The sequence below is a fragment of the Rutidosis leptorrhynchoides genome, chromosome 8, assembly GCF_046630445.1.
Source record: "Rutidosis leptorrhynchoides isolate AG116_Rl617_1_P2 chromosome 8, CSIRO_AGI_Rlap_v1, whole genome shotgun sequence".
Lineage (NCBI taxonomy): Eukaryota > Viridiplantae > Streptophyta > Magnoliopsida > Asterales > Asteraceae > Rutidosis > Rutidosis leptorrhynchoides.
In genome coordinates, this window is record NC_092340.1 from 236,881,866 (window position 1) to 236,901,005 (window position 19,140).

Genomic DNA, 19,140 nt, shown 5'->3' on the forward strand with positions numbered 1-19,140 from the left:
ACCAACACTCCATTCCCACTTACCTATTAGACCAGAGGCTCCATTATGGACTCTATTTGAAACAGGGACAGATTGGTTAGATTCGAGTACAGAGAGTCGAGGGAATAAATCCTTAAGAGCTGCTGATGTATTTCCCAGCCACGCATCAAACCAAATGGCAGTTATTGAGCCATTTCCAATCTTAAGGTGATATATGAAGTGAGAAGTGGAACAGACGATTCATAATATCTTATACGAAAGACGATTTATAATATTTTATACGAAAATATTACTCGTAAAACCATTCAGGCTTGCCTGAGTAGCCACCGAGTTGCTCAATGAAGCACACCACCCTGGTTCAATTCCTGGCTATGCCAAAGTGTTCAAAAAAGGGAGTGTGACTATAGGGTGCGCATAATGCGCAATTCACCTGGTACCAGGTCTCGCGCTCGGGGGGCTTGATTACCCAAGTTTTTACCTTCTATGGGGGATCCAATGTGCTCGTTCATAGGAGGGTTTCCTCACTTACCCCAAAAAAAATATTACTCATAATACGGTAGTACATAAGGGCATTTTGGGAAATATAATAGAACATTGGTGGATGTAAATCAAAGGTGAAAATATCACTTCTCATACAAATGCAACAACAAAAAGCATTGAAACATCCAATGCCCACATGTTCGCTCTTCATGAACCAAGAGCTTCACCAGAAAAATGATCGCCGAAAGAATTGAACACGTATGCACACAATACCGAAGATACACAAACCAACTTGAAACCCTCCACTACAAGAAATATGGAAAAAAAAAAAAAAAAAAAAAACTCACAATAGTAGAAACAAATACTGAGACCACAAGAGGATGGATACCAAACGATAAAACAGGTAAGTGAATATAAATATATATGTACATTACATATATTAGATTGTCATCAAATGAGTCTTAAATCCACGGTATTTGTTGGGTTTCACACATAGCGTCTATAAAAATAACTACTTTGTCCCATTAGAGAACACACATTCGTGTGTTACCTTAAGACGCCAAACAAGACCAACACAAGAACTAAGCCCAAAAATATATACATTCGCTTGGTGAGGGCAAAGCCAGAAATTAATAAGTGGGTGGACCGAATAAATTGTTGATCATTAAGAAGAGAAGATAAATAACAATAGTAAAACATAACATGTAGTAAGAAATTAGTACAATCACAAGTCAAATGGTTACAATTAAATAGATGAACAATTCACTCTGATATGTGTGCATCTGGAATCATACCATTAGTTCAAGTCTTTTCCTGACCTTTCATAGTACAAAATCAACAAATCCCATGTCAACATTTTGACTATATATACAAACATCATATGTATCTAATGAACTTCAGATCAAGTAGGGAACTTTGTGTCTGAAACAGAGGTTTTGCCATGAAGGTAACCGACTCGCAATTATTTTTTGAATGTATACATGTACGCGATTTTAGAGACGGTATTAATGGTTGAACCCCATATAACCTTCTTAGATCCTCAAAATCACCAATCTAGTGTAATCCCCCTGTAAATGTAAAGATTATCGATGGTTTTTATAACATCGAGTGATGCCTTTATGTACCTCCTCATTTCTTTCTCGGCCGATTTTTCTGTCACAATAAAAGAACATTCACTCATTAATACGAACAATGTTGCAGAACTCGGAATTATTTGGCGAGTACTCGGTCAAACTTGGTCAAACTCGGTCAACCTCGGTCAAGCTCAGTCAATCTCTGTCAATACTCGGATTACTCGGAAAACCAGTCAAAATCGGCCAAAGTCAAAATTGGTCAACATCCGAGTACTCCCCAATTTTCAGAGTACTCCCTAAAAAGTCCTCTAGTAATTCCGAGTAGAGATTTTTACAACCTTGCATACTAATGAATACTAGTTAACTAAAATACATACAGACTAGACATACATAATACATAATTAATATGTATAATAATGAAAAGGGTTTATTATTGATTGGATGAGTTTATTAAATGATTGCAAATAACCTATATTTATAATTTAAAAAAATCTTGCTAACAAGTAACCTAATCCTAATATAATTATAATACTGAAACAATATAGATCAGATAAATACTACCTAGAATTTATCAATTTTTATTTTTATTTTTTGGTTTGCCGGGAAACAAGAAAACTAAAGAGTTTCAACTATTTAGTACTCACCAGTTTCATTTATGTTGACCAAAAGTTGATCCCTTGTAGGAAGTGTACACATTCCAGCAGAAACTGCAGTTCTAACCGCCCATGTATGGTACGGTGCACAAACTTGTTGATATGCTGTTGTGGCTGCCTTCTTAAGTGTATGATTCCTAACATATCACAAAATACATACGGAATAAATTTTTTAGAACCACAATTCATTGCAATATACAGTACAAAACTATGTAAAGATTCGAATATTAAGACAACGTACTCGGCTGATAAAAAATTCTGAAACAATTCTCTTATGAGATCTAAACCTTGCCTAACTCTGCGAAGATTGCGAGTATGGCTCCCAGGTGATTTTACTGTCTTATTTTTAAGGTCATGATCAACTACACTACTTAAAGTGTTGAAGTCCTTTGATGCTTCAAGAAGATCACGCAGCTGAAAACCATCAATCACTTAGTTAAGTAACTCTCTATTTACAGATTATAATAATATAAAAAAAAAAAAAAAAAAAAAAAACCTAGGATATGTTGAAAGCAATTAGGATGTTCTTTCATGGGCAATTTCTAACTATTATATTATTTAGTCATAAACATCAAACTCGAACACAGTGTAGTAACATAGTCCAAAATGATTGAACAAAATGTACGTTAGTGGCATCTTTCTTCAAAGTATAACAAAAAAACGCCTAATATCCTAAATATAAGCAAACAGGATGTTTTTTCAGGAAAAGTTACAAATTCGATCAGTGGTCATAAAAATATGCTCATGGCATCTTTGTATAAAGAGGAGTTATATGCTTAAGAAGCCAACTGTTATAATTCAGTAGGCTTATAACTACCTTTAGTGGTTTGATTCTTGATGTTATAATTCAGTAGGCTTATAACTACCTTTAGTGATTTGATTCTTGATTAAGAATACTAATAATGAAGTGTAAGAACAAAGATGATAATGGAGAAAGAAAGAAACACTTTGTAAGTGTGTGAAATGGTGCAAGTTTAATGCTTGCATTCATGAGTATTTATAGCCTAAAATCTCAATATAAAAATACATACTTTGTGTACCAAAATTGACTATATGTATACACCAAAATTGACTATCCATATCTATATTATTATTATTATTATAACACTCCCCCTTGGATAGCAATTTTATTTTGTTGAAGATCAACTATAAATTACTGCCTCATTAAAAACCTTGCTAAAGAAAACCCAGTGGGAAAAAACTTTAGCTAAGGGAAAAAGAGTGCAGCATGGAGTTGACTCCCCCTCAAGTAGTCATCGCTTCAGCTGTTACATCTTTTGAACATGTCTCATGCCAATGTTATGAACGTGTGTTCTGAAAATAGCAGTTGGAAGTGCTTTCGTGAAAAGATCAGCAGAGTTTTTGCTGGATTGAACATATCTCATTTCAATCTCGTTGTCCTTAATGAGATTTTGAGTGTATGAGAAGAATCTAGGAGGTATGTGTTTGGTTCGGTCACTTTTGATATACCCTTCTTTCATCTGTGCTATGCAAGCTGCATTATCTTCATAGATAATTGTTGGACTTTTATCGCGTTCTAGTCCACAAGAATCAGTAATGATTTGTGTCATTGATCTCAACCAAAAACATTCCCGAGTAGCTTCATGTAATGCAATCACTTCGGCATGATTTGACGATGTAGCAACAAGTGTTTGTTTTTGAGAACGCCATGATATTGCAGTACCTCCATTTAGGAATACATATCCAGTTTGAGATTTAGCTTTATGTGGATCAGATAAATAACCTGCATCTGCATAACCAACCAAATCTTGTTTTGATTCGTTAGAATAAAATAATCCTAAATCAGTAGTTCCTCGAAGGTATCGAAATATGTGTTTGATCCCATTCCAGTGTCTTTTGGTAGGAGCAGAGCTGAACCTTGCCAACAAATTAACTGCAAAAGAAATGTCAGGTCTTGTACAATTTGTAAGATACATAAGAGCTCCAATTGCACTAAGATATGGTACTTCTGGTCCAAGAATGTCTTCTTGATCTTCACATGGACGAAATGGATCAGCTTCAACATTGAGTGATCTAACAACCATAGGAGTACTTAATGGTTTTGCCTTGTCCATATTGAAACGTTTCAAAATCTTTTCAGTATATGTTGTTTGATGTACAAGTAAATCATTAGGCATATGCTCAATTTGTAAACCAAGGCAATACTTGGTTTTTCCGAGATCTTTCATTTCAAATTCTTTCTTTAGAAGTTGAATGGCTTCATGGATCTCTTTATTTGTACCTATGATGTTAAGATCATCAACATAAACAGCTATGATCACATATCCGGATGTTGTTTTCTTAATGAAAACACAAGGGCAAGTAAGATTATTTGTATACCCTTTGCTTATCAAGTAATCACTTAATCGGTTATACCACATACGTCCCGATTGTTTTAACCCATATAAAGATCTTTGTAATTTAATCGAATACATTTCTTTGGGTTTTGCATTTGATGCTTCTGGTACCTTAAATCCTTCAGGTATCTTCATATATATATCACTATCAAGTGATCCATATAGATAAGCAGTCACAACATCCATGAGATGCATTTCTAAATTTTTAGAAACTACCATGCTGATTAAGTATCTAAAAGTAATTGCATCCATAACAGGGGAATAAGTTTCTTCATAATCAATTCCTGGTCTTTGAGAAAAACCTTGAGCTACAAGTCTAGCTTTATACCTTGTAACTTCATTTTTCTCATTTCTTTTTCGGACAAAAATCCATCTGTATCCTACAGGTTTCACATCTTTAGGAGTGAGAATGATGGATCCGAAAACCTTTCTTTTATTGAGTGATTCTAATTCAGCTCGTATTGCTTCTTTCCATTGAGCCCAATCATGTCTATTTTGACATTCAACCATAGATGTTGGTTCTGGATCATCATCATTATTCATGATGTCATACGCAACATTAAATGAAAATTTCTCATCAAGATTTTTCATTTCATTTCGGTTCCATAATATTTTTGAATATGCATAATTGATTGCAATTTCTGTATTGACATCATCAATCTCCTCTGCAGTAGGAGTACTGATTTTTGGTTCTTCTTGAACACTTTCTTTTACCTCATTATCAGCTGATTTTCTTTTTCGAGGATTTTTATCCTTTGAACCAATTGGTCTTCCACGTTTCTGACGTGGTAAAGATTCATGAGTGACGTTATTGCCAGCTTTTGGTATTTCAATTCGAGCTGGAGTATTTACTGCTGGTATATATGATTTTGTCACCATTTTTGTATCTGTAAATGCATCAGGCAATTGATTTGCAAGTTCTTGTATATGCATTATCTTTTGAACTTCTGTCTCGCATTCTTTTGTGCGAGGATCAAGATACTTTAATTGAGGTTCACACCATGATACATCATTTTCTTTATTTTTTATTTCTCCCCCTAATCTAGGGAACAATGTTTCATTAAAATGACAATCAGCAAAACGTGCTGTAAAAACGTCACCTGTCATAGGTTCAATATACCTTAATATTGAAGATGTTTCATATCCAACATATATTCCCAACCTCCTTTGAGGACCCATTTTTGTACGTTGTGGTGTCGCAATTGGAACATACACTGCACAATCAAATGTTCTAAGATGGGAAATATTTGGCTCTTGACCAAAAGCAAGTTGTAGGGGGGAATATTTATGACTTGCACTTGGTCTGATGCGAATCAATGCAGCAGCATGTAAAATTGCATGACCCCATATAGATACAGGGAGTTTTGTTCTCATTATCAATGGTCTAGCGATTAACTGTAAACGTTTAATCAATGACTCGGCTAAACCATTTTGTGTATGCACATGAGCAACAGAATGTTCAACAACAATTCCTATAGACATGCAATAGTCATTAAATGCTTGAGATGTAAATTCACCAGCATTATCAAGTCTCGCCCTTTTAATGGTGTAATCAGGAAAATGAGCTCTCAATTTAATAATTTGGGCAAGAAATTTTGCAAATGCCACATTACGGCTTGATAACAGACAAACATGAGACCATCTGCTAGATGCGTCTATTAGAACCATGAAATATCTAAATGGTCCACATGGTGGATGAATTGGTCCACATATATCACCTTGAATTCTTTCAAGAAACATTGGTGATTCTTTCTCAACCTTAAGTGGTGAGGGTCTAGTTATCAATTTTCCAAGAGAGCAAGATGTACATGGAACCATTGTATCATGATGGATTTTTCTATCCTTTAATGGATGTCCATGAGTACATTCAATAATCCTTTTCATAATTGTTGATCCTGGATGGCCTAATCTGTTATGCCATAAACTGAATACACCAGGATCAATATATTTTTCGTTAACTACCATATGTATTTCTGGTACATTTATATGTGTATAATGTAATCCAGAACTAAGTCTTGGCAGTTTTTCAACCACATGACTCTTGTCAGTGATACTTAAATATTTCTCATTTTCTGTTGTCACTGACTGATAATCATACCCGTTAAGGTATATGTCGGAGAAACTCAATAAATTTCTGCTTGACTTGGGAGAAAATAAGGCATCATTTATTAAAAATTTTGTACCATTTGGTAGTATGAAATTTGCCTTTCCTATCCCTTTTATCAAGTTAGCAGGTCCTGATATTGTATGTATAGTTCCTTCCGTTGGTTTTAGATCAATAAAATATTTCTCGGATTTAAGTATAGTGTGTGTAGTTCCACTGTCTGCTATACAGAGATCTCCACCACTTGATTGATGTTGTATTCCAGCAAAATTCATATTGAACTTCATATATAAGAAATAAATAGTGAGTACATTAATATTACACAATATTTTAAACTCAAATAGATAGTACTGAAACATTTAGCAAACATAATGTCAAAGACAGACGATATTAAATCGTTTATTTTTCAAAAGACACACAACTTAAACATTCAAGAAATCTTCATATAAATCAGATGGTTTCTCAGTGACTGTTGGATCAATATTATCCACAAAATTTACTTCCTTTTCTTTACCTTTCAGCGAATCCTGATACATCTTAACAAGATGTTTAGATGTTCGGCAAGTATTAGCCCAGTGGCCCATTCTACCACATCTGTAGCAAGATTCTTCAGAATTTTTAGAAGAATTTTCTTCAACATCTTGTTTAATGGGCTTGTTTTGTGGTTGATATTTATATTTTCGTGGATTACTATTTCTTTGACTACCACGGCCACGACCACGACCACGTCCACGCCCATTACCATTACCATAAGGATGGTTTCTACCATAGTTATGGCTTTTGGCATGATGATGGTGATGGTTATTATAACCACGACCTTGCCCGCGTCCTTGTCCCTGTTTATAATTATTTGCAGTATTTGCTTCAGGGATTGCAAGTGTACCAGTAGGACGGGATTGCTGATTTTTCATTAATAGCTCATCATTTTGCTCTGCAACTAAGAGATATGAATTAAGTTCAGGATATGTTTTGAACTTTAGCATTCTCAAATTTCTTTGCACTGTGATGTTTGCAGCATTCATTGTGGAGAAAGTTTTCTCCATCATGTCTGCATCACTAATTTCATGTCCACAGAATTTAAGTTGTGAACATGTATTATACAGAGCTGAGCTGTATTCATTTACTTTCTTAAAGTCTTGGAACCTTAATGTTCTCCATTGTTCCATTGCAGCTGGAAGTAAAATTTCTCTTTGATTATTGAATCTGCTTTTGAGACCTTCCCATAAAACATGGGGATCTTCTACAGTCACATAATTATTTTGTAAGCATTCATCAATATGTTGATGAATAAAGCAACATGCCGTAGCTTGTTCTTTTTCAGAACAAGTGTTGTTTTCATTTATGGTTTCAAGAATGCCCATTGATTTAAGATGCATTTTTACTTTTATAACCCATGGCATGTAGTTGTTTCCAGTTGATTCTAAAGGAGTAAATTTAAGCTTTTCCAGATTCGACATTTTCTATTATCAAAAATTAAAACAAACATCATGATAAATTAGAGTCAATTTATATTCATAAGTATATAAACATTAAACATAAATTTAATATAACATAAATGATAAGTAGGTGACAGTGTCGACCATGTGTAAGCAATCATAAATAAATGTTATATAACAAAAATATAAATATTAGTAAACATAAATGAAAATTTGGCGACAGTGTCGACCATATATTTTTTCAGGTGGTATAACCGACCTATATCATTCTGGTGGTATAACCGACCATATATCATTTTGGTGGTATAACCGACCATATATCATTTTGGTGGTATAACCGACCATATATCATTTTGGTGGCAGAGCCAACCATACTTAGTATTAAGATTATCGTGCTGATAACGTGTTATAATTCAGTAGGCTTATAACTACCTTTAGTGGTTTGATTCTTGATGTTATAATTCAGTAGGCTTATAACTACCTTTAGTGATTTGATTCTTGATTAAGAATACTAATAATGAAGTGTAAGAACAAAGATGATAATGGAGAAAGAAAGAAACACTTTGTAAGTGTGTGAAATGGTGCAAGTTTAATGCTTGCATTCATGAGTATTTATAGCCTAAAATCTCAATATAAAAATACATACTTTGTATACCAAAATTGACTATATGTATACACCAAAATTGACTATCCATATCTATATTATTATTATTATTATAACACCAACCACATATATTCCAATTATTCCACTTTTTACAGAGTATTAAATAACTTTATTTAAAAAGCGACTTTTCTTATTATCTTAAAGTCAGAATCAATAATATATATAGAAATTATTCTAAGTCAAATTTTGTACTAATCGGTTCAAATAGAAGACCATGATCCAGTTCACTTTCCCTTTATAGTATTTGATGAAAATGAAAATATTATAATGAACAGCACTGAATGGCCTAAATTTAAACTCTTAATTGGCTAAACCATATCTTCTTTAGGGATTAGATGCCTAATCCTAATCAACCATCATAACTTTTAAATGTACATATGCACCTTTTGTTAGGCAGTACCAAAAAACATTACGTATGAAGCATCTTGCTAGTACTAAAAGTTCACAAATCTCCTTAATAAACATTATAAATTACACTAATAATAACCAGTAATTCATATATTAGTCATCAAATTAACCAGTTACAGTAAATTGCTACTACTTTTTACCATCAATTACATATTCACTAACTATACATCAATTAACATTAACATAAAAATATATCTTTACATCATATCATAGTATACCATTAAATTGCAGAACTGATAAAACATTCATGAATTGCTGAATAATAATTAGAAAAAAAACAAACAAACAAACCTTAGCAGTGTATTCCATTTCGGCGAATTTGAAGGCAATACCAAGACAACCAAAAAGAACAGAAACCAAAGTGCATGCTTCACAAAACGGTTTCAATTGCAAATCAACATATTTACAATCATCATTATCATTATTATTACCAGTTTCCTTTTTATTTTTATTAATCAAATCCGAAATTTCCTCAAACGCTTGTGCAATAGAAGAAAGAGGGGTTTCCTTTTTACCATCTTTGTGAACAGCATCTTCCTGATTCATCTTCAGAATCCTAACACTACAAAAAATTCAAATCAAATCAGTATAAATACATTCCTTTTAATCGTCTAAAAACCTAAAAACAAAATATATAAAACAAAAATTGAAACGAAAAAAGAAAAGAGAAAAGCATACTTTTCACGATCCCTGAAGTATGAAAGGAGAGCCATTGAATTCGTAAATATTTATTAGGGTTACGAGTTTGCCCTAAAAACCCGCTTATTATTTTGTGTGTTTATTTATATATATTTCGGTAACGGTGGTTAACTTGTTCTTTATATAGTTCGCGCCATATCTTACTGATCAAGGAATATAATTAAACAAAGATAAAGTAATACAGTACAACATAATCGTAAAAGTTTGCGTATGTATGACTCGACTATATATTTTACGTTTCCGATGATTGGACCATATCTTTTTAAAAGTTAATGATTTTACCCCTAACTTTACAATAAATAATGAAATGGTCCTTTTGAACAAATTCTAATAACATTGGAAACCATGTTTCGGGTCAAACTTTGTTTATTTTTTCTTTTCCTCCTAGACTAGAAATCGGTAGACATATTTGACTATACTGTGTTTGTAGTTGCGAATAGTTGAATGATATATGTACAGTGGCGAAGGGGCAGGATCAATGGGAAGTAACCAATCGAGGGGAAGCGGGGAGAAGCAATATATATATAATTTTTTTGGTTTTTTTGGAATTTTTTTTCAGACATCAAGATCACAGGAAAATATGAACATTTAAAAAAGACACTTCATGATGAATGTTATTATTTTGGTGGAAAAACGATCAACAAAAATAAAATTCAAGATAATATTGTTCGTGAAGAATGTTAACGTTTTATTTCATGTTTTGTAAAGTAAAATTTAGCCTGGTTTAGGGTTTAGGGTTTAGGGTTTAGGGTATGGTGTTTTGGGTTTATTCCATAAACTCAAAACGCCAAACCCTAAATCCTAAACCCTAAACCCTAAACTCTAAACTCTAAGTCGTTCGTGTTAAAAACTCGATCTAAATTCTAAATCTAAACCCTAAATCTAAACCCTACACCCTAAATTTCTAAACCCTGATATCTAAACCCTATAAACCCTAATATCTAAACCCTAATATCTAAAACCTCAACATACGCTCGAAAAACAAGATAATTGTTATATATTACTTCTTCGAGCGTTTTCCCGCCAAAATAAATAAAAACATTTATCACAAAGTGTTTTTATTAAATGTTCATATTTTCATCCGATCTATAATGTTCGTGAACAAAGTTTTTCAAAAAACGAAAAGAAAAAAAATTTGCTTCCTCCCGATTGGTTACTTCCCTCTTGATCCTACCATAGTGGCGAATTCACGATGAAACTTCAATGGGTCCTAAATTTTTTTTCAAAACTAAATATATTTCAAGTGTATTTTAGTGGTTGTTTATTTTTAAAAAAACTATATATTTTAAAAATATATAGAGTCCTATACTCTACGCATTTTGAAGGATACATCTTATAAATTTTTTTTTAAGTAGTGGGGTCATAGGAGCCCACACAACCTTTGAACTCCCCACTGTATATTTAATTATTTATCGTGTTTAGTGATTTACAGAGTAACAATTTTGAAAATTTTTATATGTTAGTCATCATAAAGTTGACAAAATTATGGGGTTGGCCCCTATCGTTTGTATCTTATGCATAGTGCTCCTTAAAAAAAAAATTTTTTTTTTTTTTTTTTTTTTTTTTTATGTGACTTATTATAGTGATTTGCACGAGTTACACGGTTTGCTTCCTCTCCCTAACAATCATATACTTTTTCGGTTAAATATAATCACGTGCAAGATAGACAGGGTAAAATCGTCATTTGCATTTTCTCTTTATTTTTCCTTTCACTTTACGTTCATCTTCTGTATTCAAGATCTTTCCAACTCTTAGAACCCTAACTTTAGAACAACTACCAGTAATCTATTCCACAATTCCGTTTAATTCAATCTCATAATCATTTTGCTTCATCTATTGATTACAACATGTATGCATTAACCTAATCTCTGACTCTATTCGTTAATTGTATGAATACTTAAATGAGCATTCAACGACAAGTAGCACAATTACTTCCCGATCTCTCTAATTGTAATACCCGTGTCTCTGTATAGAAATAGAATGGCACTTTCTTGCCCGAGTACAACATAGTTGCTCGATCGCCAATGTTCTTCAGTGCAATCGTTTCGTGTGATCACTCTAGAACCAAAGTAAACCTTTTGCAGCTCAAGCAGAATTGCCATTTGATTTGCATACTTGCGTTTTCCGATGGGCCATGGTGTATATCTACATCTCGCAAAGCTTACTCACTTTTTGAAGAAATCATGTATGAAGGGTCTAAATTTTGTCATAATGTTCATGTGTGGCAATTTGAATATACCGTCTCTTATTTGTTAGTATAATACATTCATTGATTAATACTACGTATATATATTATCAGGGGATAATGTTTATTGAGCATCGATACAAAAAGGATCACTTGGGTTCATTAAATAACCTTTTTCCAGAGTTACATCCATTAGATCAGTTGAATTAAGTAAGGTGTGATCCAAATCAAAGATAAAAGACAAGCTTCTTGAAAATTATTTATATCTATGTTTGACCGCCGTCTTTTTGTTTCACTCTGCATTGGTGGTCATTGGAATGTATCATTTTCTCGCCATCAATTGCTTCTTGGTGCTCAATTTTATGAGGGTTAGCTTGGATTGACTTGGGGAAAGCCGCCCGGGAGGTTCCGTTGCCTTCAATGGCACGTATGATTGGCCCAATGGTGTTTGTCATTCAATGTTGTGAAGATTTGTTCAGTTTGGTAGTTTTTTCATGCATGTAAATGTGTTTCAACTGGAAGGTTGTTGTTCAACTTAAGATCTGGATCAATTGTGATTCTCTTTAGACCCTCTGATCTAATTTCAATTTCAATTTATGTTTTTTCAATAAAAAAGAAGTATAATATACTCATTTTTTTTATCACACTGATATAAAATAATGAAGGTGGTAAGTATCCTCTGATTAAGTAGCACACAGCCACCTGCACCCAAGGTTGAAAAAGCCCCGAGAAGGGGTCGAGACGATCGGACCTTAAAACGTCGAGATGGACGTTGACTTATATATATATATATATATATATATATATATATATATATATATATATATATATATATTTTAAAGCCTAAAAACCTTCGTTGACACGTTTTTATCCATAATCGCTATTATTGTTAATATAATATAAAAAAGTAACACTAAACTATGTCAGTTTTGATCGATTTGACGGACTTTTGACCGATTTGAACAGAATTATTGACTTTTGACGCACGTTGACTTGACCTTTCCTGCATTTGAGGGTCGACTTTTGACCGTTGACCGACTTATTAGAAGACGGGACGGGATCAAGACGGGCTAGTTACCAAAACGCCGCAACAGGTATCGCAATGGACGCAACGGATGTCGTTTACAACACTGGCTGCACCGCACAAGATGTATCTATATTTATATGCAAATCTGTACAAAGACAAACCTAAATAAACTTTAAACTTTATTATGTGATAGAGTATTAGATAACAACTTAACAGAGTGATAGATAACACTTGTTTAACACTCACATAAATTATGTCTATTGTCTACTCACAATGATTACTACACACACATCAAACCAAATAAAAAGTAAACCAACAGTGGAGATTAAATTTAAACACTATTTCCTAGCTCAACACCATCATCTTTACCATTATTATTCTCATCTTCAACAGCTTTTTTAACAACTTGAATAGGCTTCAAAGTGTAGTACTTTGTACATATCAAATAGTACACCAGATTAAAAACTTGAAGCAATGTGATCAACCAATAAAAATACTCCAACTTTCCCTTGTTCAAATTATCATCCGGTAACCAATTTGACCCATCTTGACCCGCACTCATTTTATGCACCATAGTTACCAGAAGGGTACTACCGTAATTTCCCACAGCATTCGCCGTCCAATACAACGCAGTTGCAGTACTTCTCATACTTTCAGGAGACTGATCATATAAAAACTCTAAGTGTCCAATCGACATAAACGCTTCAGCCAAACCATGAAGCGTATATTGTGGTACTAACCAAAAAACCGAAATTGGGATAGTTTCGTGCGGTTTGTAAGTTAAACCATACGCAGACGCTGCGTTTTTACGTTTTATTTCGACAAATCCGGCCACAAATGTGGCGAAAACCGACAAGCCGAATCCAATTGCCATTCTAGTAAGGAACGAAACACCCCGATCGAGGCCTGTGAGTTTTCGTGTGACGGGTATGAAAACACGGTCATACAAGATTACGGAAATTAGCATTGAGATTAAGGTGAAAACGGTCATGGAACCGGCGGGAATTTCGAATGATTTTGTGAATATTCTGTTCATTGATTTTGCTTGTTGGATTGAAAAGGTGCATTGTTGTACATAAGCTACCATTAGAATGATACCAGCAGCCCATATTGGGCCCATTCTTATTAGTGATTTTAGTTCCTCTACTCGATGAACCGTGTTTAATCGCCATAGGTTTGGGTTTGTTTGATTATTTGGGAAGTCTTCGGTGGTAACAATTGCAGCCTTGTCTAGAAATCTGAAATGTTAAGTAACCAAAATGAATCAAGTTCCAATTTTGATTTTGTGAACTTTAAAAAAATTGATACAAGTTCATCAAATCTTGAAACAATCATGATAAGCGTAGTTAGGCATCATCATATGGCTTCATCTGAAGTAATAGGTTTGACTTTGAAAGTCAATATGTTAAATCTTAAAAGTGGGAAAATTGATACATTTTCTTCCAATATTAGAAAATGGATATCATTGTATCAATTCCAAGGTTGCAAAACTCTGCTACTTGGGAAGTATTCAGTTGTAACTTTGAATGGAGTAATCGGCAATTCAAGGATTGATCGGATCGGACTTTATAATTTTGAATTATATGTGTAAACTTAAAAAAAAACATAAACATAAACATAAACATAAACTTTAACATACTTGTCTAAAAACATATCCATAATCATTCATTTGTTTAAAAATTCTAAAATTTTAGTCAATATTCATATTAAAATGTTGACTTTGACTGAATTAGACCAACGATTTGTTTTAGACTCATTAACCGACGACAACAACAACAACAACAACAACAACAACAACAACAACAACAACAACAACAACAGTACCCAATACCACTTGAGTGGTGTATGGGGGAGGTGAGATGTAGACAATCCTTCCTTTATCCGAGAATAAAAACAAGTCATTTGCGATTAATTTAACGAATTTTAGAAAACCGTACTTAAAAAAGAGTAATCGGGGTTTTTTACAATAGTAATCAATACGTGAGACATTCCTTTTTTTTTTTTTTTTTTTTTTTAACGGCGATTTTTTTGGGATCAGTAGATCATTTATTTCAACGACCCTCATCATTTGCACGTAACACACACGTTCGGGCGGAAACCCGAACCCGATCGACGGTACCCAGGAACACATCCATTCGGGCAGTGTTCCAGGGTAGAGGTCCGTGAACGAATCCGGTAAAACCTCCCTATAGGGTCAATATATACCACCATTATTGGTGTTCAATTGGTTTAAAGAAAATCATGTCATCCGATCGAACACATGACACAAAGTACATAGGGAGAACCGTTGAGCTATGCCCGTAAGTTGAGACATGCCTTTTTATATCCACATTTTTCATATAAAAAATTAACTGAGCTAATTAGTGAATAAAGTTATGATGCTTATCATGTGTTGTTACTAATCACATGTATTTTAGCTATTTGCAAATTAACATGACCTAATAATTTCACTATCATTACCGGTCAAAAATGCTAATAATCAAATTCGTTATTATACAGAAACTTACTTCAATTCTTCAGTATGCAGTAACTTTCCAGAAACAGAAATAGATGCATCAAGTTCTTCATTCTCATAAAGAAGTTTAGGATCAGAAACCATAGGCAAATTTCTCTTTCTATAAGCTGCAACACAAACTTGTATCAACCGAGCAAACGGACTACCAACGGGGTATATATGGCGATACAACGGGTAGCCAAACACAAACCCTAAAATCGAAAAAGCCATGGCTATAGTTGGAACACCAATACCCCAACCCCATCCGATATTATCTTGAATGTAAACTATTACCGTTACTGCAACGAGCATAGATACTCCCATCCCGAAATAATACCAGTTAAAGAATTTCCATATGTTAGACTTTTGCTTCTCGTCGGTTTCATCAAATTGGTCAGCACCAAATGCGGCTACACATGGACGGATCCCACCCGACCCAAGTGCTAATAACATAAGTGATATGTATAGGATTGCAACTTGACCCGTATCAGCTTCTTTGCATATTTCACCATCTTTACAGGGTGGTGGTCTTAATTTTGGTAGCACGGCGGAAAATGTTAATGATACCAGTCCCTAAATTAAAAATTCAAGGTTGAAAAAGACGTGAGACGAAGACGAGTCGGTCGATACAGACGTTGACCATCGTTGACTTTTAAATATAACTATAAAAATTTTCTAAGGTTTTCCCTGTTTGGGTTGGCGAGTAATCCAACTCATACTCTATCGTATGCTACCCATCAGGATTATTCTCTGACTGTTTCCAACCCTTCCCTAATTACCAAAAGATTCGAACCCGAGACCTCTTATATATAAATATAAATATTTTAAACATAAATATTATAAAAATAAATAAATGATTTATGATTACGATGATATATAGGTATTTTATAATGTTTTCTACAAATGCAATGTATTTTTTAATCTATCTGTATATACTATATAAGTTGGTGTTTTTCTCATTTGATTTTTAGATAATTTTTAAATAGTTTGGGATTTTCATTTACACTAAAACAATGATAGAAAAAGGTCGACTTTTGACCGACTTTGACCTGACATTTTAGCGTTGACCGACTAATCAGTCGATTTTGGGCAAAACGGGATGGGCTAGTCACCAAACTGGCAGAACAACCGCTACAACCGCAGTTTGCAACCATGAAAAATTATCGAACAAAATAAACAGGATAAAAACTTCGAATAGAGTTATGTGTTGATAAACGACTTACTATTTGGTAAATGATGGAAGCAACGGTGATGGTCCAAAACCGGCCCGCAAAAGAATCAGCCATGAAGGCACCAAGCAACGGGGTCAAGCTTCCAGTGCCACTAAAGTTGGTGAACGTATTAGCGGCTTTAGTTATTGGCATGTGAAGTTCTTGCGTTAAGTAACTAATCATATTTGTGTATAGTCCAACCACAGCCAATTTCTCACCCACCTCGTTCGCTAGCAAAAAACCAAAGTAATATTCCATTACAACTCAAATCTAAAAAACAAAAAACAAAGCAAGGTACGTATATCTTGTTATAAGAAATGAGCTATCAACAGTCAAGCTATAGACAATCATGTATACTGTGATGTGGTTCGTGCTAGTAATACGATATAAAAAACACGAACACTTAAAATGTACCAAAGATAAAGGGCATGGTGATGATGCCACCCTTTGTTTTTCGGTCACGGATATTGCATTTGAACTTCATATTCTCCAGTTTCATTAGTTTAATATATAGTTGAAACAGTCATCTAGTGTTTGCATATATATATAGAAGGCTAAATGTTAATGATCAGATTGTAATACAAATATCACATGAATGGGATTACGTAATTGGGGGTCGTACATTATTTAGTACTACTTACAATTTTAGTTATAAAGTGTAAAAGAATTTGGCAATGTTTTAAAAATACTACCAAACTTACACAAGAAAAATAATGAGACTTTAATTTAATCGAATCTAAACCTCACTTCCGTTAAAGAAAAATCGTCGATGACAGTTGCAATCACAGACCCAATTTTGTAAACACATGAACATTGTATACTGTTCGGTTTACGCTTTCAAATTAAACAAGAACAAAGCATTACCAAACCAATCTTTATGGTAAACTACGCCCAACCTTAAAAAGATGTCCGGGTCAACAAAAAATGTGAAATCAACAATCATGCCTTAGTAAAAAGTCAGATTGGTTGGCGCATACCAGAATTTGTAGAAAGGTTGCAAGAGCTTCATCATCTTCACGTTCATCATATCTGTAGCCAATTTATTGAAGACATGAAATGAAAAAAATGATATATTACCATCGAAATTAGAAATGGGTAATACATTAGTTATTTAAGTTGATAAAAATAGGACTAATCAAAAGGCTAGATTTCAGTTTTGTTATACAAACATGTTGAAAAATGAATTATGTAGTTTTTTAAAACTACCTACCATGATAAATTTTCAAATGTTGTTGAATTTAGTCTTTGTTTATCATATCACAAAGACACAAAATACGAATGTATAACTTCCCCTTCTCCCTAGTCTTCAAATGATCAGAGATAATTGATCATAAAAACCCTAGCTAAATCCTATTGGTGAAGTCTCATTCTCTTAGGACTTTCAACGAACACTTTAACTACTAAATCTAAAACATTGATTAACTACTACTACTACTACATTTTTTCTTTAAGAATCTTGGCAATATAATGAAAATTAAATTAGTCAATAAATAAGTAATTAAAAACAATATGCACCTTCTCTGAAAGATGAATCCTCTATCCTCTAACATGAAAAAGTTCAGGGGTATTAATGTTACAGAGGAAAGTCTTTTTTCGTTTTTTCACCAATTGATATTTATGCGTATGTGTGAATTTTTTTTTCTTATTTAAAACCACGGCTTGTCTGTTGATATTTTGTTTATGACAAGTGATTGATTATTGAGAAATTTACCAAATAGACGAATCCCCCTCTCTCCAATCTATTACTACCTAAAAAGTGACACCCTATATCATAAATTAGCCCTAATAAATTCTATCTTATTTAATCATTTACAACAAAAAAAAAAAAAAACATTTTTCCTTATTTCTTACTTAATTTTATAATAAGGTAATAATTATAAAAATAAAAGAATTAGAAAATTCATTAATAATAATATTTAAGTTTTAATCCTTTCATTTTTCATGTATTAAATTGATTAATTTCAATCCTTTCATTATTCTTATAATAAATAAATAAGTTTTAACCTTTTCATTTTTCTTATATTAAATAAGTTATTATAATATTGCCTATAAATACTCATTATTCATTTTCACAATACACATTTTAAATTTCACCACATACATTGCAAATACTAATTAATAATTGATAGAGTTTTATATATGTTAGTTCTTAATCATCATCATCATCATCATCAATTTAGTAAGATTATTTCCTCATGTAATGTTGTATATTCATCTATCACACGAACGTTAGACTTATGCTACGGTATGACTTTATTAACAAATTATTGGTGTATATGAGTATTTTTCTATTATCATGTGAAATTTATCCGTTTTGATAGTTGTTTAAAGTTCATATATATATATATATATATATATATATATATATAT

The 19,140-nt window shown here is 33.1% G+C and overlaps 2 protein-coding genes across 2 annotated transcripts; both read right to left on the bottom strand.

Moving 5' to 3' along the window:
* Positions 1-1,139: 1,139 nt before the first annotated feature.
* LOC139863005 (ACD11 homolog protein-like) lies at positions 1,140-9,990 on the bottom strand. The gene is made up of 5 exons (XM_071851657.1): positions 9,833-9,990; positions 9,446-9,716; positions 2,427-2,599; positions 2,177-2,322; positions 1,140-1,611 (listed from the first exon to the last, which is right to left on the bottom strand). The coding sequence occupies exons 1-5, from the start codon at positions 9,865-9,867 to the stop codon at positions 1,505-1,507; spliced, it is 732 nt and encodes a 243-aa protein (XP_071707758.1). The 5' UTR covers positions 9,868-9,990; the 3' UTR covers positions 1,140-1,504.
* Positions 9,991-13,312: 3,322 nt separating this feature from the next.
* LOC139862570 (protein NRT1/ PTR FAMILY 3.1-like) lies at positions 13,313-18,373 on the bottom strand. The gene is made up of 5 exons (XM_071851188.1): positions 18,286-18,373; positions 17,748-17,799; positions 16,783-17,000; positions 15,573-16,132; positions 13,313-14,303 (listed from the first exon to the last, which is right to left on the bottom strand). The coding sequence occupies exons 3-5, from the start codon at positions 16,951-16,953 to the stop codon at positions 13,397-13,399; spliced, it is 1,638 nt and encodes a 545-aa protein (XP_071707289.1). The 5' UTR covers positions 16,954-17,000; positions 17,748-17,799; positions 18,286-18,373; the 3' UTR covers positions 13,313-13,396.
* Positions 18,374-19,140: the final 767 nt, after the last annotated feature.

What these genes read in the sequence shown, in the direction of transcription:
- LOC139863005 (XM_071851657.1), bottom strand. Translation starts at nt 9,867, where the DNA reads ATGGCTCTCCTTTCATACTTCAGGGATCGTGAAAA. An exon ending in TACTTCAGGGATCGTGAAAA is followed by an intron (nt 9,717 to 9,832) that starts GTATGCTTTTCT and finishes AATTTTTTGTAG; the next exon opens with TGTTAGGATTCTGAAGATGA. An exon ending in GGTCAACATAAATGAAACTG is followed by an intron (nt 1,612 to 2,176) that starts GTGAGTACTAAA and finishes TTATTGTGACAG; the next exon opens with AAAAATCGGCCGAGAAAGAA.
- LOC139862570 (XM_071851188.1), bottom strand. Translation starts at nt 16,953, where the DNA reads ATGATTAGTTACTTAACGCAAGAACTTCACATGCCAATAACTAAAGCC. An exon ending in CTTCCATCATTTACCAAATA is followed by an intron (nt 16,133 to 16,782) that starts GTAAGTCGTTTA and finishes TTTTTAATTTAG; the next exon opens with GGACTGGTATCATTAACATT. An exon ending in CTGCATACTGAAGAATTGAA is followed by an intron (nt 14,304 to 15,572) that starts GTAAGTTTCTGT and finishes TTAACATTTCAG; the next exon opens with ATTTCTAGACAAGGCTGCAA.